This window comes from Solanum verrucosum, unplaced genomic scaffold, assembly GCF_900185275.1.
Source record: "Solanum verrucosum unplaced genomic scaffold, falcon-dt-bn FXZP01000060.1, whole genome shotgun sequence".
Classification (NCBI taxonomy): Eukaryota; Viridiplantae; Streptophyta; class Magnoliopsida; order Solanales; family Solanaceae; genus Solanum; species Solanum verrucosum.
In genome coordinates, this window is record NW_026020129.1 from 10,391,914 (window position 1) to 10,415,633 (window position 23,720).

Consider the following 23,720-nt stretch of genomic DNA (forward strand, 5'->3'; position numbering starts at 1 on the left):
ATTGGCTTAAATGTTTTTCAAATCAATTTATTTTCCTCGGAAAACTACTTGCCTCTAAAAAGTAAGGAAAACATTTTTCAAAATTCTTTTTTAACCTCACACTTCAACTTTCCACCCTAACTCAAATCTCGATTACCGATTTCCAATACTAATTTGAGATTTGACTCTTAATTCTCGATTCAAGACCTAACTCTTGACCTCGATTCAAGACCCAACTCCCGGATTGGATCGGGATCGGATGCCAATTTAGGTGTTGGGTCCCGGATCAAGATTCGAGGTTGGTTGTCGAGTCAAGTGTCGAAATCTAGTTTAGATCGAGAGTCGAGGTCGGATCCCAGGTTAGGTGTCGGATTTAGGTTCTGAATCGATCGTTGGAATCGAATTTGAAAGTCGAGTATCGAGTTGTGTGTCGGGTCGAATCTCGGATCAATCATCGCAATCGTGTCCCGAATCGGTTTTCGGGATTGGCTTAATTTTCAGGTCACAAATGATTTTCTACTCTCTAGCAAAAAGAAATAACGATATTTTTCTAGAAAATATTTTTCATTCGCCAATTAAACACTAAAAAATATTTTCACTTACCAACCTAACATAAAAAAATAAGTTAAGAACCAACTTATTTTCCAAGAAAACATTTTCATAAAAAACATTTTCGCTCGCAGTAGTGTTGGAAAAACTAGCTAATTCATATCTGGAGGTTTTTCGTCAAATTCTAGAACCCAAATATAAAAATTGCATAGTTGATTTTTTTTTTAAAGCTCTCAAATGACGGCCAAAATTAATTTCAATTTTGATCTAAGAGGACTCCTTCAAACTATGTTTTATTATATTTTTTGTAATTGCATTTTTAAAAAAATAAGAAGAAGAATATGTAACCTTATATTGCTAACAACAACAAATGTTTCGTTTTCATAACCAAATTTACATAAGTAGCATAGACAGCATAGTTTGTACTTTATAAAACTTCCATTAGTCTACTATGTACCATCCAATATAAATGTTAAATTCAGTTACCAGGAGCTATCAACTTTGATAATACAGCTAATTAAGTATTATATTTGTTTAAATTTATATGATATAGTTGAATTGCTTTTTTAGGCGAGCGGGTGGAAAAATGTGTGTGAACACTAGAGAAAATGACCTTTCATTTAACATGTGTTCTCAAAATTCATTACTAACTTAGAGCATAACAACTTAAAGTGGCAAGAACTGAAACTCATAAACTTCATATCATGACTACGAAAGTATAAAATTGAAATCTACCATTCCATATAAAATGAGGATGTGTGCCATTTAGTGAACTTGTATTCTTGTAAGGGTAAAGTTGGCAACAATTAGAGTTAATTCTATAGACTTATTACGTGCAATTAAAGTTTTTTTTTCCATTAAAGTTGAAATGAATGTTATTTTTACAATTTTCAAAAGTTGGATGAGATAATGTTGTAATAAGCCCGTTTGAATTAGCTGAATAACAATATTTGTTAAATAGTAGGCATTGATAGGTAATTTTGAATGTTAAAATTGACATTATAAATAAACAGTTACGTTTTTAAATAATATAGTTTTGAACTAATAATAAATTTGATTAATATATTGATGAGTTATTTTTGGTAAAATTATTAAATACCCTTAAAAAGTTACAAAAATATTATTACAAATTTAAAAGTATCTTTGAAAAGAAAAAGGAGGAAAGAATATAAATATATATGTAATGAAAAGGAAATTAGAGGTTTTGTTTTGGGAAAGATACTTTAAAAAAAAAACACCTTAAGGTGCATGGTTGAAATTTATTCAAAAGAAAGAAAGGTATTTTGAGAAATTAGGAAAATATTGAAGATAAAATAGTAATCAAAAATAAAAAGTGTTATGAATATTAGTTGTGATGGATGATTCGAGATCCTTCTACCTTTATCAGGTTTCAGGTTTGAATCCTTAGAAATGAAAAGGATCTTATTAGGAGTGTTGTCCTCAGAAATGAATCCTGCAAAATGCGAATTTAAATTTAGTCGGACTCCAATACCAAATTGACGATTAGGTAGAAAATTAAAAATATAAACACCCTTTTAATTACACTACACAACGCGAGTTCAAATTTACTCAAAACCTAACTTAATAATAAACACCAAATGGAAAACTAAAAACGAAATTATCTTCATCTCATGAAATTACAATATAGTTGAAGTCTAAGAGGCTCTCTAGAAAGTCAATTTTATCAATTCAACACGTCTAAGCCATGGAAAATTAATAACATAGACACAAAGACTAAAAAAATTATATATGTGGCTATGAACATTTTCCACAAAAAGTGTCTCAATCAAACCATATAACTAAAACTATACTATATAAATAAACACAACTCCATTATAACTTTTCAATAAAAAAAAAACACATTATTTTTTTCTCTAAATTGCAAAAATGGCCACTGATCAAAATACCCACTAGCACCATCAAATATTATGCCAAGAAGTGATGCAGAATTTGCTACAAATAATTTCCAATCAAATAATCAAAGAAGGAAGAAAAAACTCAGAACTACTTTTCTTCTCACAATTTTCCTTACTGGAATTATTCTTCTATTTTGCTTCACATTTCTTCGAATTAAATCGCCTAAAATCAGGATCGAGAATATCAGAATAACGAACGATGGTGATGGAAGAATTAATTTCTCCGCGCAAGTTTTTTTAAGAAATCGGAATTTTTGGCGTTACGGTTATGATAGTACTTTAGGTACTATTAATACTGCAGAAGGTACAACTATTGGACAATTTGTTATTCCCGATGGAGAAGTACGACGTCGTTCGACGAAAAAAGTTTATGTTATGGCAAATATTATTTTGCCTTCAAGACTTAATAATACTTCTGTGATTTTACCAGTGATTAGTGAAGCTAAAATGAGAGGGAAAGTGAAAGTGTTTAGAGTATTTAGGTGGAAAAAAACTGTGGATTTGAGTTGTACTATGTCTATTAATTTGACAATTAGTGCAATTCAGGATCTTGATTGCCAGTGATAATAATAATAATAAATGGGATTTATTTTCTTTTTTTAAAAAAATGGAAGTTTTACAAACTAATTTTTATGTATTTATTAATTTTCATGATTTGGTTGTTGTATAGTTATATGTGTTTTTCTTTGATTGTTTTTTGTTTATACAGTGCAAGGTTCTATTTTGTACTATTACATTATTTGATATTTTTGAATTATAAAACATAACTTTTAATTTTTGTTTTTCCATATGTTAATTCAAACAAATATGATGGTTTTAAATATAGGAATTAAGTCATGAGGCATAAGTTGTGTCGTAAGTTTAGAGAATTTTTATCTTGCTTGGTATAAGTACGTGGGAATTAAGTTATACTTTTTACGACATAATTTGTAGGTTATGAATTGAATTTTTGCCTCTATTGGCATAATTATGTTGGAATAAGTTATGCAACATAAATTGTGTCATATTATGATAGAAAAATATAAACTTGCACCGAACAAAAAATGTGTTTTTTATTATTACTTGTTTGGTGTTAGCGAGATTTTCGATCACTTATTATTACTTGAAGTGTTTGAAGAACAAAAATTAAAAAATCATCCAATGTGATGACAAAAAATTAAAAACTACTTCAAAATAGGAGCATTTGTGCGAATGACTCATCAAACAATTGAGCTGGGTTAAAAGAAACTCAAAATTGAAAAATTAAAATGTCCAAATTAGAAATTATGTGAATTTATGAAAATTAAATCTCAATCTTTCTCTTTTTTCAAAAAAAAAAAAAGAAGAAGAGAAGATTGGATCATGTTGGAAAGGCCCAATAAGATAGACCCATCAAATTTTATTTCCGGCCCAAACTTGCTCTAACTTGGCAAATTTATCTGATGCTTCATTTGTTTTGTATCGTATTCTGAATTGAGTTTATCGGAAATAATCTACCTACCCCAAAGACATAAGTGATGTCTGGATACATTCTACTTTTCTATAGTTCAAGGTAACAATATATTAAAAAAATCGACATGAGATTCCGTACCTTATACTGTAAAAAGCGACAGACCTACTTATAAAATTATATTGATATATTATTATTGTTATTATCAAAGCCTAACTAATAACACAAGGAAATTCTTTTTTTTTTAAAACAAATGACGATGATTCTAACAGCTAAAAAGGTTTACATGAATAAAGACAAGTTTCAAGGTTAAAGTAGTTAATAGCGACTAAAAAATCTCTTTACCAAACAAAACTCATATTAGTTTCTAATAATATATTGTAAAGTTCATAAAGATATACTTATTATTTTAAGACTCGTTTCAGGAAAAAGGCATAAGTATCTTTTAAAATTATATATGAAATTTCAGACACACTTAAGTTTACGAGGATTCTATTACTCCTAAAAAAATTATATTTTTTTACACTTTGTATGTTGACGTGGAACTACAAGCCAATTCAATTAATTGTGATACAATAAAAATGTTGTTATTGATTTATAAGAATCAATAGATATTTTCATATGGCTATGATTTATATTTCTGTATTAACTTCCCAACATTTAATATCATGGTCCCAATAGCACACTTGGTGTAGAGTATCAAATATTTACAAAAAATGAAGATATTTTAAGACAAGTTTTGTATTTTTTTACACTTTGTATGTTGACGTAGAACTACAACCCAATTCAATTAATTGTGATACAATAAAAATGATGTTATTTATTGATTTATAAGAATCAATAGATATTTTCATACGGTTATGATTTATATTTCTGTATTAACTTCCCAACATTTAATATCATGGTCCCAATAGCACACTTGGTGTAGAGTATCAAATATTTACAAAAAATGAAGATATTTTAAGACAAGTTTCTCATAGATAAGTTTGAGCTACATATTTAATACAACTTAGCTCAATTTTTAGATTAATTTATAATTAAGTAAATCAATGTTGAGTTAATGGACAAATCGTTAACTTATCCAAATATAAATGAATTAAAGGATCATATTTTCATAAAATTATTTTATCACGTCTAAATTTTGATGTCTCTAAAAAAAATTGAATAGTCGATAAGTCACGATTCAAATCTTAATGTCATGAGTTTTCAACATCAATGACTCTCACAAAATATTGTCATGTTGAACCCTACTTTCTTATTTACGTGTTTTTGTTTTATTAAAAGAAATTGTCTCACTTCGATTCATTAACAAAGAATGGGTCCAACCAAGAAAAGAAGAAGAATCCAAATGTATAATTTTTTCTTAAAGTTTTGAATTTTTCAATATGAAGAATGCTTGATATTTGGGTCCAAAAATAGGTTATTTTATTGGTAAAAAGATGGTTCTTATGCTCCAACGAGGTGCAATCTTTTATAATATAGTAGAATAATATTATTTATTTTATATGCTCAAATAGAATAATATTCATGGTAGCTTCCCGTGAAGTCTTCGTGTTGCATTTTTCTTTAATTAAAATTTGTTTATCCGTCTATCTAGTTATATTATGTAACAAATTTTAGTTATCTAGTTATTTAACTATCTGAACTTTTATATTGTTAACAAAGATTCGATTCTATGTTTTATAATTTCTGTCTCCCCTATTATCAATTTTTATTTTATTTTTTAAAGAGAAACATTAATGGCAGCTTCAAATTGATGGAATTGGAAGTAGCAAAATTTAATACATATAAAGACAACCAACCCCACTTTAAATTAAAATCAATAGGACACACAACTTGACTTGGCTTAAGTCATCCACTAACTACCTTTCAACTGCCTTTCTATTTCTTCATTCACATTCATATCATCAATAAATAAATATTATAAAACTAATTCAGAATTTATATTCGATGAATGCAATTTTAAAGATTTTGGTCCAGTTTTTTTGGAAAAAAAATAATATTTTGAGTAATAGCAGAGACAATTATTCATATAGAAAAGTATTTTTTTCTCGAAACACTTATGACATATTGATCTAGTATAACAAATTACTGCTCTAATATTAGTAAATATGAATTTCAAATAAAAAATACTTATTCAATGGTCATTATTAACGGAAAACATTTTTCAATATAAGTAGATTTTGAAAGTTTAGTCTGCTATTAGCATTAAATATACCTTTGAAATTACGAATTTAAATTTCCTATTTATTGAAAATTTAATAATTTTTTTACATATATATCTATATTTCGTATAGAGAAATATCATGTTCGAATTCATTTCCCAATAGGCAGCAAGTCATCATCCACTTTCTAGACTTCCTTATATATGTCCATAACACATTAAACAAGAGAAACTAAATTTATAACTTTAGTTCCTCTTTAGTCTTTTTTTCCCAACCAAATTCATGGCCCAAGATAGCCATATCATCCCTCTTGCACCACCAAGAGCATATCCGAAAAGCGATCAAGGTCTGAATCTCAGTAAATCGATCAATTATTACAACAATAACAAGAATCGAAAAAGCGGCAAGTGCTTTGTATATTTTCTATCTATTATCGTCATACTTAGCATAATCTTGCTAATTTTCTCGATGATATTTTTTCGTTTCAAATCTCCATCTTTTGATCTAGACCTCATCAACGTGCAAAATCTTCGATTTTCAAATTCTACTAACTCGTCTTCGTTCAACATGAACATGGGAGGTGAAATCATCGTAGACAACGATAACTTTGGTCAAATTAATTATCAAGATAGTAGTATGAGTGTTTTTTTATACGATAATATCACGATTGGTATCGCGAACGTTAACGTGGGTCGGGTCGAAGCTAGAAAATCCAAGAGAATTGGAATTTCATTACAATTGAGAACAAATTATCAATTGAATTATAGTTATGGGAATTTGAGCAGTGATATAAATTCAAGAATGTTGAAATTGACAAGTTTTGGTGAGTTTAGGGGAAAAGTGAAGGCTATGAAGATTATTAGTAAACATAAAACATCAATAATGAATTGTACTATGAATTTAAATTTGACAAGCCAAGCAATTCAAGATCTCCTATGCAGTTGATATTTATTTATTTATTTTTCTAGTGTATATTTTGGCTTGATTTTTTTATTTACTATTTTTTTGACATGTGATTTACAGGATTTCTTGTATAATATATAGAGAGCATACAAAAGACTTTTCCTTTTTTTGCCTTGTTAATTTTTATCCTCAACTTCATATTCTTTGATTTCTCATGACCTCGCAACTAAGAAGGAGGTTCACTTCTTAAAACATCTTATATATGTAGGTGGAAACAAGAAATGAAAGTCAAATTTATCCCGAAAACAACAAAAATAACAACACAGTTTAGTATGTTATACACAATAAGTATATATAGTAAGCAAAATCGTACAAAAAGCAATATTCAATCCTCCGGAGTGGGGGGATGTGGGGTGATTGATATTATCCTCCGGAGTCAGAATTTCTTGTTTTCGGGGTAAATTTATCAAATTCAATCAATTATTAACGAGTAAGGTTAATGTAGGTGATGTAGACAAAAAGTAGATTACATAAACAAATAGATAATTATGATTCCATAACACAAGGTGAAACTCCTTGTAAGAAACATTTTTCCGCTAATAAGTCTTATGCCATATGAATTTGAATTATTTAATTGGGCAAATAAATGTAGGATACCATATGATTAATTAGACGAATTAAAAAGGAGTAGAGGAGTTATCAATGATAATTTTCACACTAGACATGTAAGACTTTTTATCAAAAGGTAGATGCAAAATGAGATTGCATCGTAGTAATTTATTACTATATAAATTTATAATGGTCCTATATATCTATCAAAAAAGTAGCTATCACCTTGTTGGGAACTTTATCATCTAACTTTATCTTGTGTTTTAATATACATTTCCCTTTCGATTAAGTAAGCCGATTTATGATTGTATTCACTAGCTAAATATACATAAAGTATACATATTATAATTAGAAAATATATTTTGTGTGGATATACAAGTGTATACGCTTCTTTTCCACTTGATGTTTGGTATCCGCATTCCGCATTGGAACTCTGATTAAATTCGGATCTTGCACTACAAATCTCATGTAATTCCATGTAAATCTTTATATATGTATAATTTTGTAAGACACACACACACACACACACACACACATATATATATATAAATTCACTAATAAAATACACAGCCTAATAACATGAGAACACCCAAATAGCGAATTAGTAGTTTTACATAGTCTATTTTTATAGATTCTATTATTATTATGCTTTCTCACATGTCTATCTTTATTTAGATAAGGCTTTCTTGCCGTAGATTTCCTTAGATAATATTTTTTCCTTGGTTTGTAGTCTTGGTTATTTTGATATGTCTTTTTGTATTTTCTTTTTGGTGTACCTTGATCATAGTTTTGCGTTGTATATATATTTTTACAAAAATCTGTCTCATTTTATTTTAATTGTTTTTGTATTTGTATATTTGTACACTTTTCTTGTAATATTTCCATAACATGCTGTATTTTATGTCCAATAGACCAATTAGCATTTGGATTTTGCATAACTCCTTCTCTTTTGCTCCATTTTTCTTCTATTTCTCTTCCTAACGCTCCAGGGAGTTTGTTAAAAAGCTTTTTTCCCAAGCTTTGGTCAAACGCATTGCCGCTTATAGCGCAATAGTAAAAATAGTCTTTTAAAAAGTTTTTTATATGGATCCAATTTGTAATACTAAGTTGTTCTAGTTTTATTAATGCATTCTTTTGTAAAACTACTAATCCGCTATTTGGGTTCCTGTTATTAGGCTGTGTATTTTATTAGTGAAATTATACGGGTTTGGTCCCATATTTACTAGTTCTTGAAATTCTTGAGGGTAAGCTACCTTGTACGCTTCCCACACTCCTTTGATTGATTCTCCTAAAAAGGTTTCCATGTATCTATACATAGTTTATACATCTGTTTCACTATAATGATGTATGTAATCTGCTACCACTATTCCTTTCCATACATCTATTACTGAGTTCCATAATTGAGGGTCATGAGCTGCTATATTTAATATTTTACCTCTATCTCCTCCGTCTTGAAGCTTAATACGGCCTTCTATTGGCATTCTTATTCCTATTGGTCTAACCATTTCTGTTTCTGATGCCGGGTCTTGCTTATATACCCTGTGACGTGATAAATTACCTATAGTATATTCTACTGGTGTTATGGGGGTTGTCTTTTGAAAGGGACTTGAACTAGAAGAAACGGTTTTCATGAATTCTTTTAGACTGCGTGTTGTCTCGTCATTGCTCTCTTCTTGGGTGTCCTCTTTTTGTCTATACCCATAATTATCTATTCTAAATTTGCATTCATTAAAGTGTTTTTCTACTGTAGAGATATCTATTTTTCCTAATTTACAACTTTTACATTTAAACAAAGTTGTTTTATTTTCTTGATGTAATTCTTTAGCCTTTGTTATCGATAAGTCTACTTCGTAGTCTTCTTCATTTATATTTTGAATATTCATACCTTCCATATTGATGGTTGATTCATTATCTTCTAAATCTTCTTCTATTTTCTTTGATCTGTATATTTATAATCAGTGAATCTGATTGATGTCTCTCCTTTAGTATTAGTGTATGTGAGATGGTCGTTTTGTCGTAATACTTTTTTTTTACAGAATTTTTCTAAATTTCATTCTCTACCTGCATATTCTTCTGAATTTATATTTAAAGGGTTCATTAATTTGATTCCTTTATTTTCCATTATACCTACTGCATCGTCTATCTTTATTTTAAACCTTGAACTGCTGTTGGTAGCTAATTTTCCTATAAAGCCAACACAAACTAAAAGATTGTTTCCACAGTTCATTTCTTCGTAACCTTTGGTTTGTATGCTTATTTTTATGTATTTTCCAAACTCTTTTGAATTTATCATAAAATCTGGACTACATTAAAAAATTCCTCCATTATTACTCATGTCTACTTCTGTTAAACCTATTATTGATCTTTTAGACTCTGATCATCTGCTATCGTATAAAGTAATCAGTACTTTAGTACCTAAATTTTTTCTAGTTAAGCCTTTGAGCCCAATTACTACCAATCCCATGTGCATGAGATTCATTCGTCTTTTTTGTATTCCTTGCATAGATTCTTTACTAATTAAATTTATACTCTCACTATCGTTTTCTGATACACTTAACTGTTCTTCTCTATAATGTCTGTACATATGTGTTGTTGACGAGAAAAAACATGTATTATAGAGTACTTGTGGATTTAATAGTTTAATTTATTTTGTTTGAATATTTCTGTGTCTCTATCTACATCTATTAGTTCATCCAACTGATGACTACTACTTGGTCTAGATGAATTGTTCATTATTCTAGCTAGCATATTGTTTCCTAATCTATCTTGAGAGAAACTGGTCCTTTGTTTTTCTTGGGAATTTCTATTCCTGTTTCAAAAAATGTCCATGCTTTTTCTTTTCTTGTAAGTCTATCTTTTTGAGGGGTGATTTCAGTTCTTTTGAGCTGTTCTATTAAGGCTTGTATATCGTTTTCTTGCTTATCTTCCTTAGTAGGGACTTTTGTTTCTAATAGGCTATCTAATTTTTTATTTATTTCAGTTATTTGGTCTTCTAGGTTTTTATTTAATTCTAATAAAGCAAAAATTATTAGATTGTTTTGTTTTACACTTATTAGGTTTGTTTTGCATGGTGGAGTATAATCTGATAATCCTTCAGGGTTAGCTTGAAATTGTGTTGTTTTTCTAAGAACTTCTTTATAAAAGAGATTGTTCATGAAAGGGTTAAGTCTTTAAGCTTGCCTAATTCTTTCTTAATTTCTTTTGTTTCTTTATAAAGGTTTTCTAGTTGATTATATATTGTTTCTAGTGGATTGTTATTAGTTATTTTATTTGCTACTATGGCTTGTACCTTAGAGATTATATCTAGTTGCTGATTTTTTAGAAAGTCAAAATTTTGTTCTATTTTCTCTAATGATTTGTTTTGTTTAAGCTGCAGGTTTTCTATGGTCTCTATTATCTTTAGAAATCTATCATCTTTGGACTGACTATGTTCTGCTAAATTTATTATTAAATCTGTAATAGTATTTAAATGTTGATTCTCACTATGTAAGATATGGTCTCCTTCTGCGAAATTACACTTAAGTAAAGATCCAAATTTTAATTTTTGATATTTCTTTTCTAAAACTATTTTTAAATTTAAGTATTCTAATCTCTCAACACTTCCTATTATGCTAAATATAAGGTTCTGTTTTTACAATCTTGTGTTTCTATGCTAATTTCTTTTATGTAGTGATAAACTTTAGCTCCTATAGTAGGTATTTGTAAATCTATTTGTTTTATTTCCTGGCGTATATACAATATTTGTGAAGATGTCAATAAATCTGAAAATAACCTTAATTGTTCTATCAGAAAATCGTATATATCTATATAGTTCTGTCTTATTTTCAATAGATACCAATGATATTCCTGGTTAAATTATAATTTATTTTTCGTATGGCCTGAATCTTTTCTTATATATTCTAGATGGCATATATACTATTACTTGTATTTAGGTTGAGTGTTATGTTGCTTATCCTAAAGATAATACTAATTTACTAATATAGTTCTTTTGGACTCATATGCATCTATTTGCGTGTTGGATGTTACTCTCTATGCTATGTAGTTTCCACTTTAATTCACTTAATAGCTCTGGGTTGACCAAGGTCGGTCGATTTGATGAATATAGACCCCCGTGATTACAAAGTCTGTCTGTTAAGTCTCTTGTTTCTAATATTTCTAGATATAGGGTTAAAGCCTCTTTTATTTTTAGCCACCCGAATTTAGTCTGTAATTCTCGATATAAGTACCAATAATTTAACCTTAATTGGTTGGCAAAAGGGTATTTTTTCATATATTATAAATTTATTATTTAACTGGTATCAGAGCGAGAAGGTTTTAGGTACACTTTTTTTTTTTTGAAAGGGAAGGGGAATATGTAAACTACGAACTCTTACAATCTTACAAGAACTAAATTAGTTTTTCTTCTACTCAATGTTCTGCTTACACTCCGCTCTGTTTCTCTTCTTGCAAATGGTTCTATTTATAGGAGTAGATCCGGATTTGAAGTTCGGATTTCAAATTCTGAAAAAAAATTCTTTACCTGTCGGGTGCTCTTTGGGCCCCATCGTCACATGGCTTTGTGAAACTTTTTCAAAATTAAATGGTCCTTCTTTGTCTTCTTGTGATAGTGGAGTCGTATTTATTAGTAGTGGACAGGTAGTGGAGTTTGTAGTGGACATGTAGTGGAGTCTTCTTTATCATAATGGCTGGTGATGTTATTGCTTACATATTTGTTACTGAGTAGGATTTTACAACATATCTTTACAAACGCAGCCTATTATATTTTACAAATAACCTGATTATTAGTTATAAATTTAAAACATAATTTACTATATTTAAACATATTTTAACTGGTATCAGAGCGAGAAGGTTTTGGGTACACATTGTTTAAGAATACAAATTAGTTTCAGTTAATAGATATAGTATTTTATAATATATGAAAAAACACCCTTTTGCCAACCAATTAAGGTTGTTCTTAGAAAAACAACACAATTTCAAGCTAATCTTGAAGGATTATCAGATTATACTCCACCAGGCAAAACAGACCTAATAAGTGTAAAACAAAACAATCTAATAATTTTTGCTTTATTAGAATTAAATAAAAACCTAGAAGACCAAATAACTGAAATAAATAAATAAATTAGATAGTCTATTAGAAACAAAAGTCCTTACTAAGGAAGATAAGCAAGAAAACGATATACAAGCCTTAATAGAACATCTCAAAAGAACTGAAATCACCCCTCAAAAAGATAGACTTACAAGAAAAGAAAAAGCATGAACATTTTTTGAAACAGGAATAGAAATTTCCAAGAAAGACAAAGAAAATAACCATTTACTAAGAGTAATTTAAACATTATATTAACATTATAGTAATATAATCAATATATTAAACATTCATAATAAATGTACATAATAATATCTACATGATATAGGGAGAAATTTACGAAGATCTAGAAAACTAATAACTACTTACATGATAATGGCCTGAATGAGGTTTCCCTTTCGGGAATCCCCGGGTGACCTTGTAGCTACTTGAAAATTAAAACACTCACACACTTTGTACACAAACACTTACTCACTCTTTATATATATACTAGATTATTAAGGCCCGTGATACGGCCCCAATATAATCAATTATTAATCATTATTTGACAAATATTAAAAGGTATTTCTATAGCATTCTGATCAACATTAATTAATATTGATCCTAGTAAAAAATTTAGTATTAAAAAATATCAAAAAATAACCATCAAAGAATATAGTGCATTGAATGGTGTTTCTCCTTCTTTAATTAAATATCTTAATTTTGAGTTTTGGATATAAAAAAAATTCTTAATAGAGAGCTCTATATCCGAATGGGCAACACCAATATAAATATCGAATATTGAATAAAAATATTAAATCAAAGTAACCCAATAATATTTTAAAGTATAATTGATATTAGCGATGGGTAGATTCATTTTTTAAGTTGTAAAACTCTGAAGTATAATATTCAATTTATTTATTTATATTACTATAAGACACAAATTTAGTAGGATTCAGAGTTAATTTGTCTGTTAGATTGGATTATATCTTATATAAAAATCATGAATCATTATGTATTATCATCTTGAAATCTATCCTATTCATTTCAATTAATTTGTCGAATTTTTCTTTATAATCTATTAAAAAGTAATGACCCTTTTCTTTTCTTAGTTCCAACTCCACATAACATATTTAAGATCACAAGATTAAAAGACATTTACTATATTTCACATATTTAAAATTTAAAATCACAAGATTCAAAAATCTTCCTTAATTTCTTAAACGTCATACCAAGTCAATATAGAACAAACACATTGAAACAGAGAGATTAATATTTTTTATTTATCACTCATACATAAAAATTAGAACTAAGAAGCATGTTTCACTATTACATGAAATTCTATATATGCATAATTTGTCTTAATGAACATAATTTTTTTAGCATGATACAAATGTGTTTTTGGTTCTCTTTTTTCATGCACAATAACTTATAGGAACAAGTATTTTTGTTATTTTTATCAGTTTAGTGGAAAAATTTCAAACAATCTGAAAACATAAATGCATTTTCTCAGTTTTAAAAAAATCTATTTAGAATTAAATGTTAAATTAGCATGATATTTTAATACATAGATCATTACATATCGTATTGATTTCCTCATCCAGATATTTTATCTTATTCCAAAATTTATTCATAATTTTTAAAATTACTATTAATCATTTGCTATTTTTGTCATCTCTTTCTAAATATTAATCTACTTAAATTTATTTTACTTCTCTAATTAATGTATTGATTTTTCATGTGTTTCGATTCTTAACTTCCTATTTCAAACAAAAGAATAGCAATATTAAGTAAATAAAGTAAACAATCTGATTAATCTTAAAATTTAAAATATTCTATTATCAAAATATTTGTATCATTAATGTACGTAAATTGAACACGAAAAATACTTATTATTTCTCTTTAATATTTGATTCGCAAAATTTTAAAACTATTTATTTAAAAATTTAGTTAGTTTCTTAGTTTACTTTAATTTCATTTAATTTATCTATCCATTTTATTTATTAATTTTTATTTTTATGTAAATATTTTTATTTTTTAATACATTTTAAATCATGTTTGTTTCTTTTTATATTTATTTTAGTGCAAAAAGTAAAGGTGTTAATGAAATATAAATTAATTTAATAAATGAGTCCCACCATTTTTAGATAGTACGGCTACTTATTTTTATTTTTTAATACATTTTAAATCATGTTTGTTTCTTTTTATATTTATTTTAGTGCAAAAAGTAAAGGTGTTAATGAAATATAAATTGATTTAATAAATGGGTCCCACCATTTTTAGATAGTACGGCTACTTATGATATTTTTATGCTTTTCATGATAGAAAGTACACGTGGCCATCATAATAATAGCAACTTGGTTGGGTAATCTGGGAAATTCAATAATTTTGCAGCAGAAAGTACAATTGTTTTAAGCTGATAATTTTGGTAAAATGACAAAATTGCCCCTGGTCGTCCTGGTTGTCTTCACTCTTCTATATAATAGAATAGAAAAATAGATAGAAATATAAAGTTAAACAAGTAAACAAACGTGTCCTACGAGACATAATTCACGTAAGACGCCACATAGAATGTCGCATAGGACATGAATTATATCGCCGCGTAGGACGTCAAGTAGGACACATGTGTCTACTTGTTCATTTCTATACAAATTTTTGTGTCTACTATGTACACCCAAAATTGGAGGACACTGATGTCAAATGAAACCAAATTAAATAACATATTTATGTATTATGCATTTTAGAAAAATATATTTATATTTTTATATAAAATTTAACCAAACACGACTTTAATTATACATTTTTTTAATAAAATAAAAACTATATTTTCATGACCGAACCAGATTAAGAAAGAAAATGATTAAAAGGCCTCGAATTTAAATTTTGAATATGAAAAAAAATCTCATTAAAAGTAGTAAGTACATTCAAAAATAAATATGAATTCAAATTAATTATTATTTTTTTTTAAAAAAATGTGTGGTCTTGAATGCATAGACTTTTGAAGTGAGTCAAAAATGGGGTCCATGTTTTAACTTTGCATTAATTTCTTTTACTCCTCCCAATGTGTTGTACACGTGTGACAATGGAAATCAACAACTTAATGGTGGATAAAGTGGGAATTACATAACTTTTGGCTGATTTTTTTGGAATGTTCAATACTCTCAATGCAAAATGTACAATTAAGTTAAGCTTGAAATTTTATTAAATTGACAAAAGTACCCTCGATCGTCCTGGTCGTCTTCACTCTTCTATATAATAATAATAATAATATATATATATATATATATTCAAATTCATAGATAACATAGCAAGTAATTAGCAACAAATTAGGGGTTGTTAAATTCCTCTTCTTGTCGTTCATTAACAAAAGCTTCCATGACTAGAGAATCTATACATAAATTAATTAATAGATTGCTTATTAAATAAAAATAAAACACATTATAGTCCCCTCCAAGTCAACATTCAAAGATGTGAAAAAACAATAAATAATAAGCCGAATTAAAAAGTATATTTTATATTTTCCATAACTTATAAAACACTCGTTACACTAAACTTTCTTTACGTGCCACAAATTGAAAGTATAGTTTTCAAAAATGTCTCAACCACAATCTCCAAATTCATCCATAGCTTCTACAAACGATCAAGCTAGATTTTTAGCACAAGGGTCTCATCGAATTTATATTAATAACGACGATAAGAATATTACCATGGAGTTACACAAGAAAAAAAAACGTCATAGAAGATGTATCAAATGTTGTGGTTGTTGTATAGCCACTATTTTATTACTCGTAGTTATAATGCTGGTTTTTGGATTCACCGTTTTCCGTGTACACGAACCGTCTATAAGGATGAATTCCGTCAAGATTGACGGAATAAATTATCTCAATACGTCCACTACTCTACAACCAAATGTTAACTTAACGGTATCCGTTGACTTGTCCGTTAAAAATCGAAATTCAATGTCATTCAAGTTTAATGAAGCAACGACAAGTTTGTTTTATGATGACGTGGCAATCGGAGAAGCCCTAACGCCACCGGGGACCACCAAGGCACGGAGGACGTTACGGATGAACGTTACGGTTGAAATAATGGTGGAGAAAATATTGAGTATTCCACGGTTAGGGAGTGATTTGAAGTCCGGTGAGTTACCGGTGAGTACGTATACGATAATTAATGGAAGAATTAATATGTTAAATATTATTAAAAAGAATATTGAAATTGAAATGAATTGTAATATGATGGTTGATTTGAGAAATCAATATGTTAGAGATATTGATTGCAAGAAAAATGTATCTCTCTAGTTATATAAGATGTTTTTTTTGGAATTTTATTTGTGTTTTGTATGTGTTATAAAAAAAATATTGATTTTAAGGTTGATTATATAGTTTTATGGTTAAAAAGAACTTCTTTCTTGTCCTTCTTGTGAATTTTATGTTTTCCAGGCCTCTAGTAAGTTATATACAGAAAAAATATCAAATTTTACGATTTTATCGTCTGTGATTTTTACAAAAAATTCTTAATCAAAATCCTTCTAATTAAAAAAAAATCTTTCTAATTGTTCTGAACAATAAAAAAGATTCTGTAAAAGAAATATGGAGTAAGCAACATATATGATTTCAGAGTCAAACCAATACGTTTTAAGAAAAAAAAAAAGATGAAAAAGATTGAAATATCCTTCTCATCTCATCGGGATCATACCAAATCCACTAATGGGCCTAAAGTAAACGCTGAGTTATAGGCCTTCCAAACTTTTATTAGCCCACTTGCAAAGTAGAGCAGTGCTACCTAACCCAATTACTAATATGTACTAGTACTAGTAATTGACTAACTAAATTGTATAATTAATGACCAAAAAAAAAGTTTTACAATAAAATGAAACTATGCTTAGGAAATGTTCAAAATATAATCCTGATCTTAAATTATTTGGCATTTTAGAAGTTTAAGATAAGATTAATGATTCTATTCTCATTTCCTTGGTAATAATTGTTCTTAATTAAGACTACAAACACCTCAATAGAGTAAATAATGAAGAGACGTGTAAAAAAGAAACACAACAGATAATTTAAGACGGAGAGAGTAAATATTAATATTGCTTATGTAGAGTTGGAAATTGGAATCATATTATCACATTCACATGCAAACATTAACTCATAGTAGTAGACATTTTGGCCATATTATGCAACTCTTTAGTTTATGTAGAGTTGGAAATTAGAATCCTATCACATATTGACTTGCAAGCTAAAAACAAGTGTGGAGAAACCTTTATTAATGTATTTGGCATATTATATTAAAAATTATTTGTTTTAAATGATAGTTTAACTTCTACATATAGAGAATATAAAACAAATGTTTTATATTATCAAGTTGTCTAAAAGATCAATATATGTAATTATACCTAATGGCCGTACATTCTCTTATGACAGAGATAAATTTAGAATTTATGAGCTCTAAACATTTTTTTTTACACATACAATATTAAGTAAATTTCTTAATACGGATATAGAATTTCGCCAAATTATTGAGTCCTATGAAGTCTATAACTAAAATTTTAGTGCCACACCTAATTTATGGATCCGTCACCATATAAAATGACAAAATGAAAAGAATAATAGTAGGTTTACAAGAAGAAGAAAAATTTGTAACTACTTACTATAAATGTAGACATGTCCAATCAGGATATTCAATATTGGTAAATATATTCACTTTTTTTTATGGTACATGAACCTTCAAAAGATGCATTATTATTTCCTCTAAATGGCTAAATTAGTGAATAATAATGTGCCTTTGGCTACTATATGGATTCTTGTGCTTGTTTTATTCATGTTTTTCATTTAATAAAGAATAATAAACATTAAAACGATTTCAAGAAAAAAAAGACAGAAATCAGATTTAATTTGTGATCTCCATGACCCACAAGTCCATCTTTGGATAAATGCTTCTTCATTAGTGTAACAACCGTGGTACGACTTACCAGTTCGATCGAATTTAATAATTTTTATTTACTATACTTTTTAAAATATTAAATTTTGAATTTAATTATTAACATTTACAATTATCTTTATAAAATTTACTAACCCATAAAATTAAATTTTGAATTCGTTTCTCCCAACCATTTGCTTTACCGCTACCAAAAACATTGTGACTTTTTGTCACTTTCTATTATTTAACTCTTTGAAAGACAACTGGTACTTCATCTTTCTGTATTGCATGGTCTGTCTAAATATTCGACAATGTGATTTTATTAATTTTGTGATTCTAATTGGAAAGAAATAAGTTGTGTCAAAAAGAACATTTTTTTTTATCAATAAATTAGAAAGTTAAAGTAAAAGGATTTATTTTTTTTGGTGACATTTTATTTAACATTGCATTTTATTGATTGCAAAGTGAATACGGCATATATGCACGAGGACTTAATTATTGTTGAAAAAAATAAGCATATATAGTTGTGTGCTATAAAGCAAGATAAAATAAAAAATTTAAAGTTAAATTGTTACAAAATCTAAATGTCATAAAAAATTAAGCTTCCACATTACCACATACCATACTCTTTTTTTAAAAGTAAATAAATATAGATTTCAGGCTTGTGATATAATCAATTTAATATCCACAAATGTGACACGTCATATATCGCTCTTACCACCGTCTTACTCCTTGTTTGGATGGCTGTTACCAGTCTAATTGTATTATATTATTAGTTTAAATTCAATGTTTATTTTGACTGTTGTTTAAATTTTATTGTATAGTATCATTTAAATCCATCGTTAAATAATGATAAAAAGACCGTTCTATGTAACGATCGATTTGGTTTAATCGTGTTGTTGCCTAATTATTTTCTTTTTAATTTATCTTTATTTATTATTTAATAATCATATTTAATCTTTTATCCAATCTTTTCATATATCTCTACCCATACCCTACATTTCTCGTAGGTTTATCATTCAAATTATAGATCTATATGGCATTATGTAACGATAGAGAACGATATAATCTATTCAAACATTTAAACAATACAGTACGATAAAAAATAACACAATATAATACACACGATACATTATGAAACAATGCGTAACAACCATCCAAACAAAGTGTTAATGGCAATTTACGGCTTAATCTTTATGGAGAAGTTTGGCCACGTTAGATATTTAAGCACAAATATAATATATCTCGACTCATTAATGTTTATTTAAACCATGAACATACGGATAATTTTTAATTCTCTCATCTGTTCCATGTTACTTGGCCCCTCTTGATTGATTAGTAATATAAAACTAATGGAGTATTAAATTTAGAGGCTATGAATTTATTAAGTAGGGGTTTAATACTCTATTAGTTTCAAATTTATTGGCGCCTTGTAAGAAGCATGTCAGGTTGTGCGTTACGACCTACAATTTCCGTTCAAATATTACCGTTTTGAAAAAAAATTCTCAATTTTTTTTACCTTTTTGACTCCAGACTCCGATACGAAACTAATGGAGTATTGAACCCCTATCCAATAAATTTGTGGGTGTAAGTAGTGGTTAGAGAAAGAAGGAAAGAAAATTGGTCAAACTAAAAAGCTTTGTTAAGGGGGTGCAAAAATAAAAGGGCGTGTCATTGTAGCAGCACTTTTGTAGGGAAAAGTTTAGGAATAGGAGACAAATTGAATCTCAACAAGTATATTTCTATCAATTTATATGTTTACTATAAGCATCAAAATCAACGTTCACGACTTTCGAAATTGACAACACACACACTTCATTCACTTTACCTATGTTTGTAGAGTTGTGTTGTGTTAACAAAGAAGAAGAATGACCTACCTATCTTCTCTTTTCTACTCTTTTTCAACTTTGAAGATTGAATATTACTACTAATGTATACTAAAAGAGAACCCCCCAAAAAGGGAAAAAAGATAAAGGAAAAGGCAAAAAAGCAAAGAAAAGAAAATTTAACTAGGATATCTTTGTTTCCACTTTACCCGGATTGTTGACCGCTAAAGACACTTTGTAAGCTCAAAAGTTGCTACTCCAATCCAAATTATTGCTAAACTCCTTACATGTAACACTACTTTTTATTTATTTTTAAAATCATGATTCGTGGTATTCGAATCAACTTTCACATATTTTCATTGATTATTAAGTCGCCACTGAATTTCAATCGTGAAATCTCAGAGTTCTCAATTATTTCATTAGGTCACTCCCTCGATGAATAACTAAAAAAAATAGACAGATGACTTTCTCAACTTGTGGAAAGATTTATCCAACAACTCTTATTGGTACATTTACATGGTGCCTTGAGAAGTTACCAAATCTTATCCAACTCTAGTTTATTATAATATGAAAAAAAATTATTCCTTCAATATCTTATATGTTTGGGTTCATAATATTTTGATGATGGACAAGTTTATGTGTGCTACTTGTTCCAACATCTCATGAAATTCATACTCAATTATACATATGTAAAATTAAAACTTTTTTTTTAAAGTATATATAATAAGTTTTGAACCTCTCAGTGAAAATTCTTGACGTGCTAGAATATATTTTGTATACTTTCTCTTTGTACTTCGAACCAAAAATCTAGAAAACATAGGGGAAAGCGATCGCAGCAACAAGGTACAAAAGTAGAACCATTTTTTACAAATTCTTAAGCAACAACAAATGCACGTAACCCAAGGCAGAAGACACCACTTAATTAAAATTTAAAACGGAGATTAGGATAAAACTTTATATAATTAACAATAAGTACAACTAATAGTATAATTCTATAATATTAAAGTGCTAATTAATAATTTACAAAGAGCAAAGCACGAGAGAAAACAGATAATTGACCACTCATTACTTTGTCATGACCGTTGAAATCTCTATAATCGAGGGAAAACCAAAACTTAACTACTAATAATAATAATTAACGATTTTAAGCAGAAGATCTTAATTTTAATTAAATTTCTAATTTTCTCACCGCTATGGCTTCTTCTAATGCAGATGAATCTGTTATTAAGTGCGTTGATTTTTCATGTGAAGCGTCGCTTGCTGAACGTGATAAAATGGATGACTCTGAATCTATAATTAAATTAGAAATGTGTAAGAAAATAATTAAGATTATGGAATAATTTTTTTGATTAATTAATTTTCTGGAATGTTAATTGAGTTTACCTCTAGATGAATTGAAAGACCTCTTGCAGTGTAAAATGGCGCCTTGAATTGCGTCTTGTTGCTGCAATAACGAGTCGTCTCGACGGTTAGATGTTACCGGCGACGCGGCAATAACCGCCGACGACGCCGATCTGCTTTTCCCCAAATGTTTACGAACTATTCGCAGTCCTGACGGAATATTCCCCTGCTTCTGGTTCCTCTCAGACACCGGTGGAGGGTCTGTTGCTGCTTCTGCCTTCGCTGCTGCGGACGGAGGTGGTGAAGGACCGGGCTTAAGTGTAGCATTACCTGTTAAGCTCAACTGTCCGGAGAATCTGAGCTTCTCGCCGTAACGTTTCGAGGCGCGAATGTACAGAGGTTTTACTTTTTTCAAGTATTTTTGCATCACCTCTTTAGAAAATTTCTTCTCATCGGCAGAAGAATTTTCTGAATTTGTTGAAAATGCTTCCGCCGGATTCCGCTTCTGTATTTTGCTGCTGCTGTTGTTGGCTTTAGAGCTGTTATCTCTAGTAAACAATGACTTAATAGGAACTTCTTCAACCTTAAACTTCACCGTTAAAAACTTGCTCTGCGTTCGATTCTGACGCTCCTCTTTTTCATCCTCTGATACTTTAATCCGTAGTGGTTTCGGAGTAGCTGAAACAGAGCCATCATCGCCATCACCTTCAGATAATTTTCCAGTTTTTGTTGCTGCATTTGATTTTGGCTTCTTCAGCTTCAGCATTAACACTCTAAACTTAGTTGCAGACTTCAACAATGACGAAGAAAATTTAGAGTTTGCTTCCGAGGCGGTTAATAACAGCGATGAAGGCTCGATTGGAACCAAACTTCCTTTGAAGAAAAGATCATCCGAAGGAGAAAGTGATACATTCGGATCCGTACCATCAACACTCGAACTAGACGGGGAAAGCGTGAATTTCAGCTCTCCTTCATTCTCCGACTCACTTCCATCTCCTTCCTCAGTCTCCTCCTCCTTCTTTGAACTAATTTTACACCTATCATTTCCTTCAATTTTCACTTCTTCTTCCTCAACTTCAGGAAGAGCAGTGAACTCCAAGTCAAAAAACGGTCCATCATCTCCGTCATCGTCGGAGTCAGATTCCGACGAGTTAGCACTAACGTCAGTGAGTACCGTTGAACGAGTTTTAGCACCGGCGGCATCGTCAGAGAAAACTCCGGCAGCGCCACCACCACGCCAGTACTTGAGCAAACTGAAAGCTTCCATAGTTGGTAGAGCCAGTATAGTATAATAAACAAGTATTACTAGAAAAAAGGGTGTGAATAAAGTGAAGAGAGATGAAGAAAAGTGAGAGGTGTTTTATAAAAGGGGAAGAAGATTGATAATGGAGACGCTTAGCTAATACTCTTGCAGCAGTACTCTGAAGGTGGCAGAGGAAGAACAGTAACACAACTAGGTAAAAGTTTTATTTTCTTTCTCTTTTTTACATTTTCATATATATTACTCCTAGTAGTTGTACTTGCTATTTTTTTAGTTTTCAAATTCTAATATTACTTGTCTTTTTCTAAAATATATTTAAATAAAAATATCTCCTCAGTTAAAATAGATAATTGAAACCTTGAGATATTTTTTAAGACTTTTGAATACAAGGGAGTGTTTATCGATACATAATTTTATATTAATCGAACTTCGATACAAATATTAAATATCAAAATATGAAATTAAAAAGAAAAAAAAAGTCCAACATTAACGTCATTGTGCATCACTTGAATTGTGTGTCATTCTCAGAAGTGGCCATTGCCGTAATGGTTCAGTTTACTGTATACCAAATTAGTACAATGATGAGACGGGTGGTTTATTATTTAATTCAATTTATTTAAGCATTAATTTTAGATAAATTAATAAGTATGTACTAATTTAATTTTTTAAAATTCAATTCAATCCACTTTATCTTTATTTGACCCTTAAATTTGTGAGTAGAATGAAAATGGGTCACAAGAGTTAATAGTGGTGGGAAAATA

At 29.0% G+C, this 23,720-nt stretch overlaps 1 protein-coding gene across 1 annotated transcript; it reads right to left on the reverse strand.

Annotated features, from left to right (window-relative positions):
- Positions 1 to 21,326: 21,326 nt before the first annotated feature.
- LOC125826234 (probable membrane-associated kinase regulator 2) lies at positions 21,327 to 22,985 on the reverse strand. Its single transcript, XM_049505555.1, has 2 exons — positions 21,741 to 22,985; positions 21,327 to 21,647 (listed from the first exon to the last, which is right to left on the reverse strand). The coding sequence occupies exons 1-2, from the start codon at positions 22,963 to 22,965 to the stop codon at positions 21,526 to 21,528; spliced, it is 1,347 nt and encodes a 448-aa protein (XP_049361512.1). The 5' UTR covers positions 22,966 to 22,985; the 3' UTR covers positions 21,327 to 21,525.
- Positions 22,986 to 23,720: the final 735 nt, after the last annotated feature.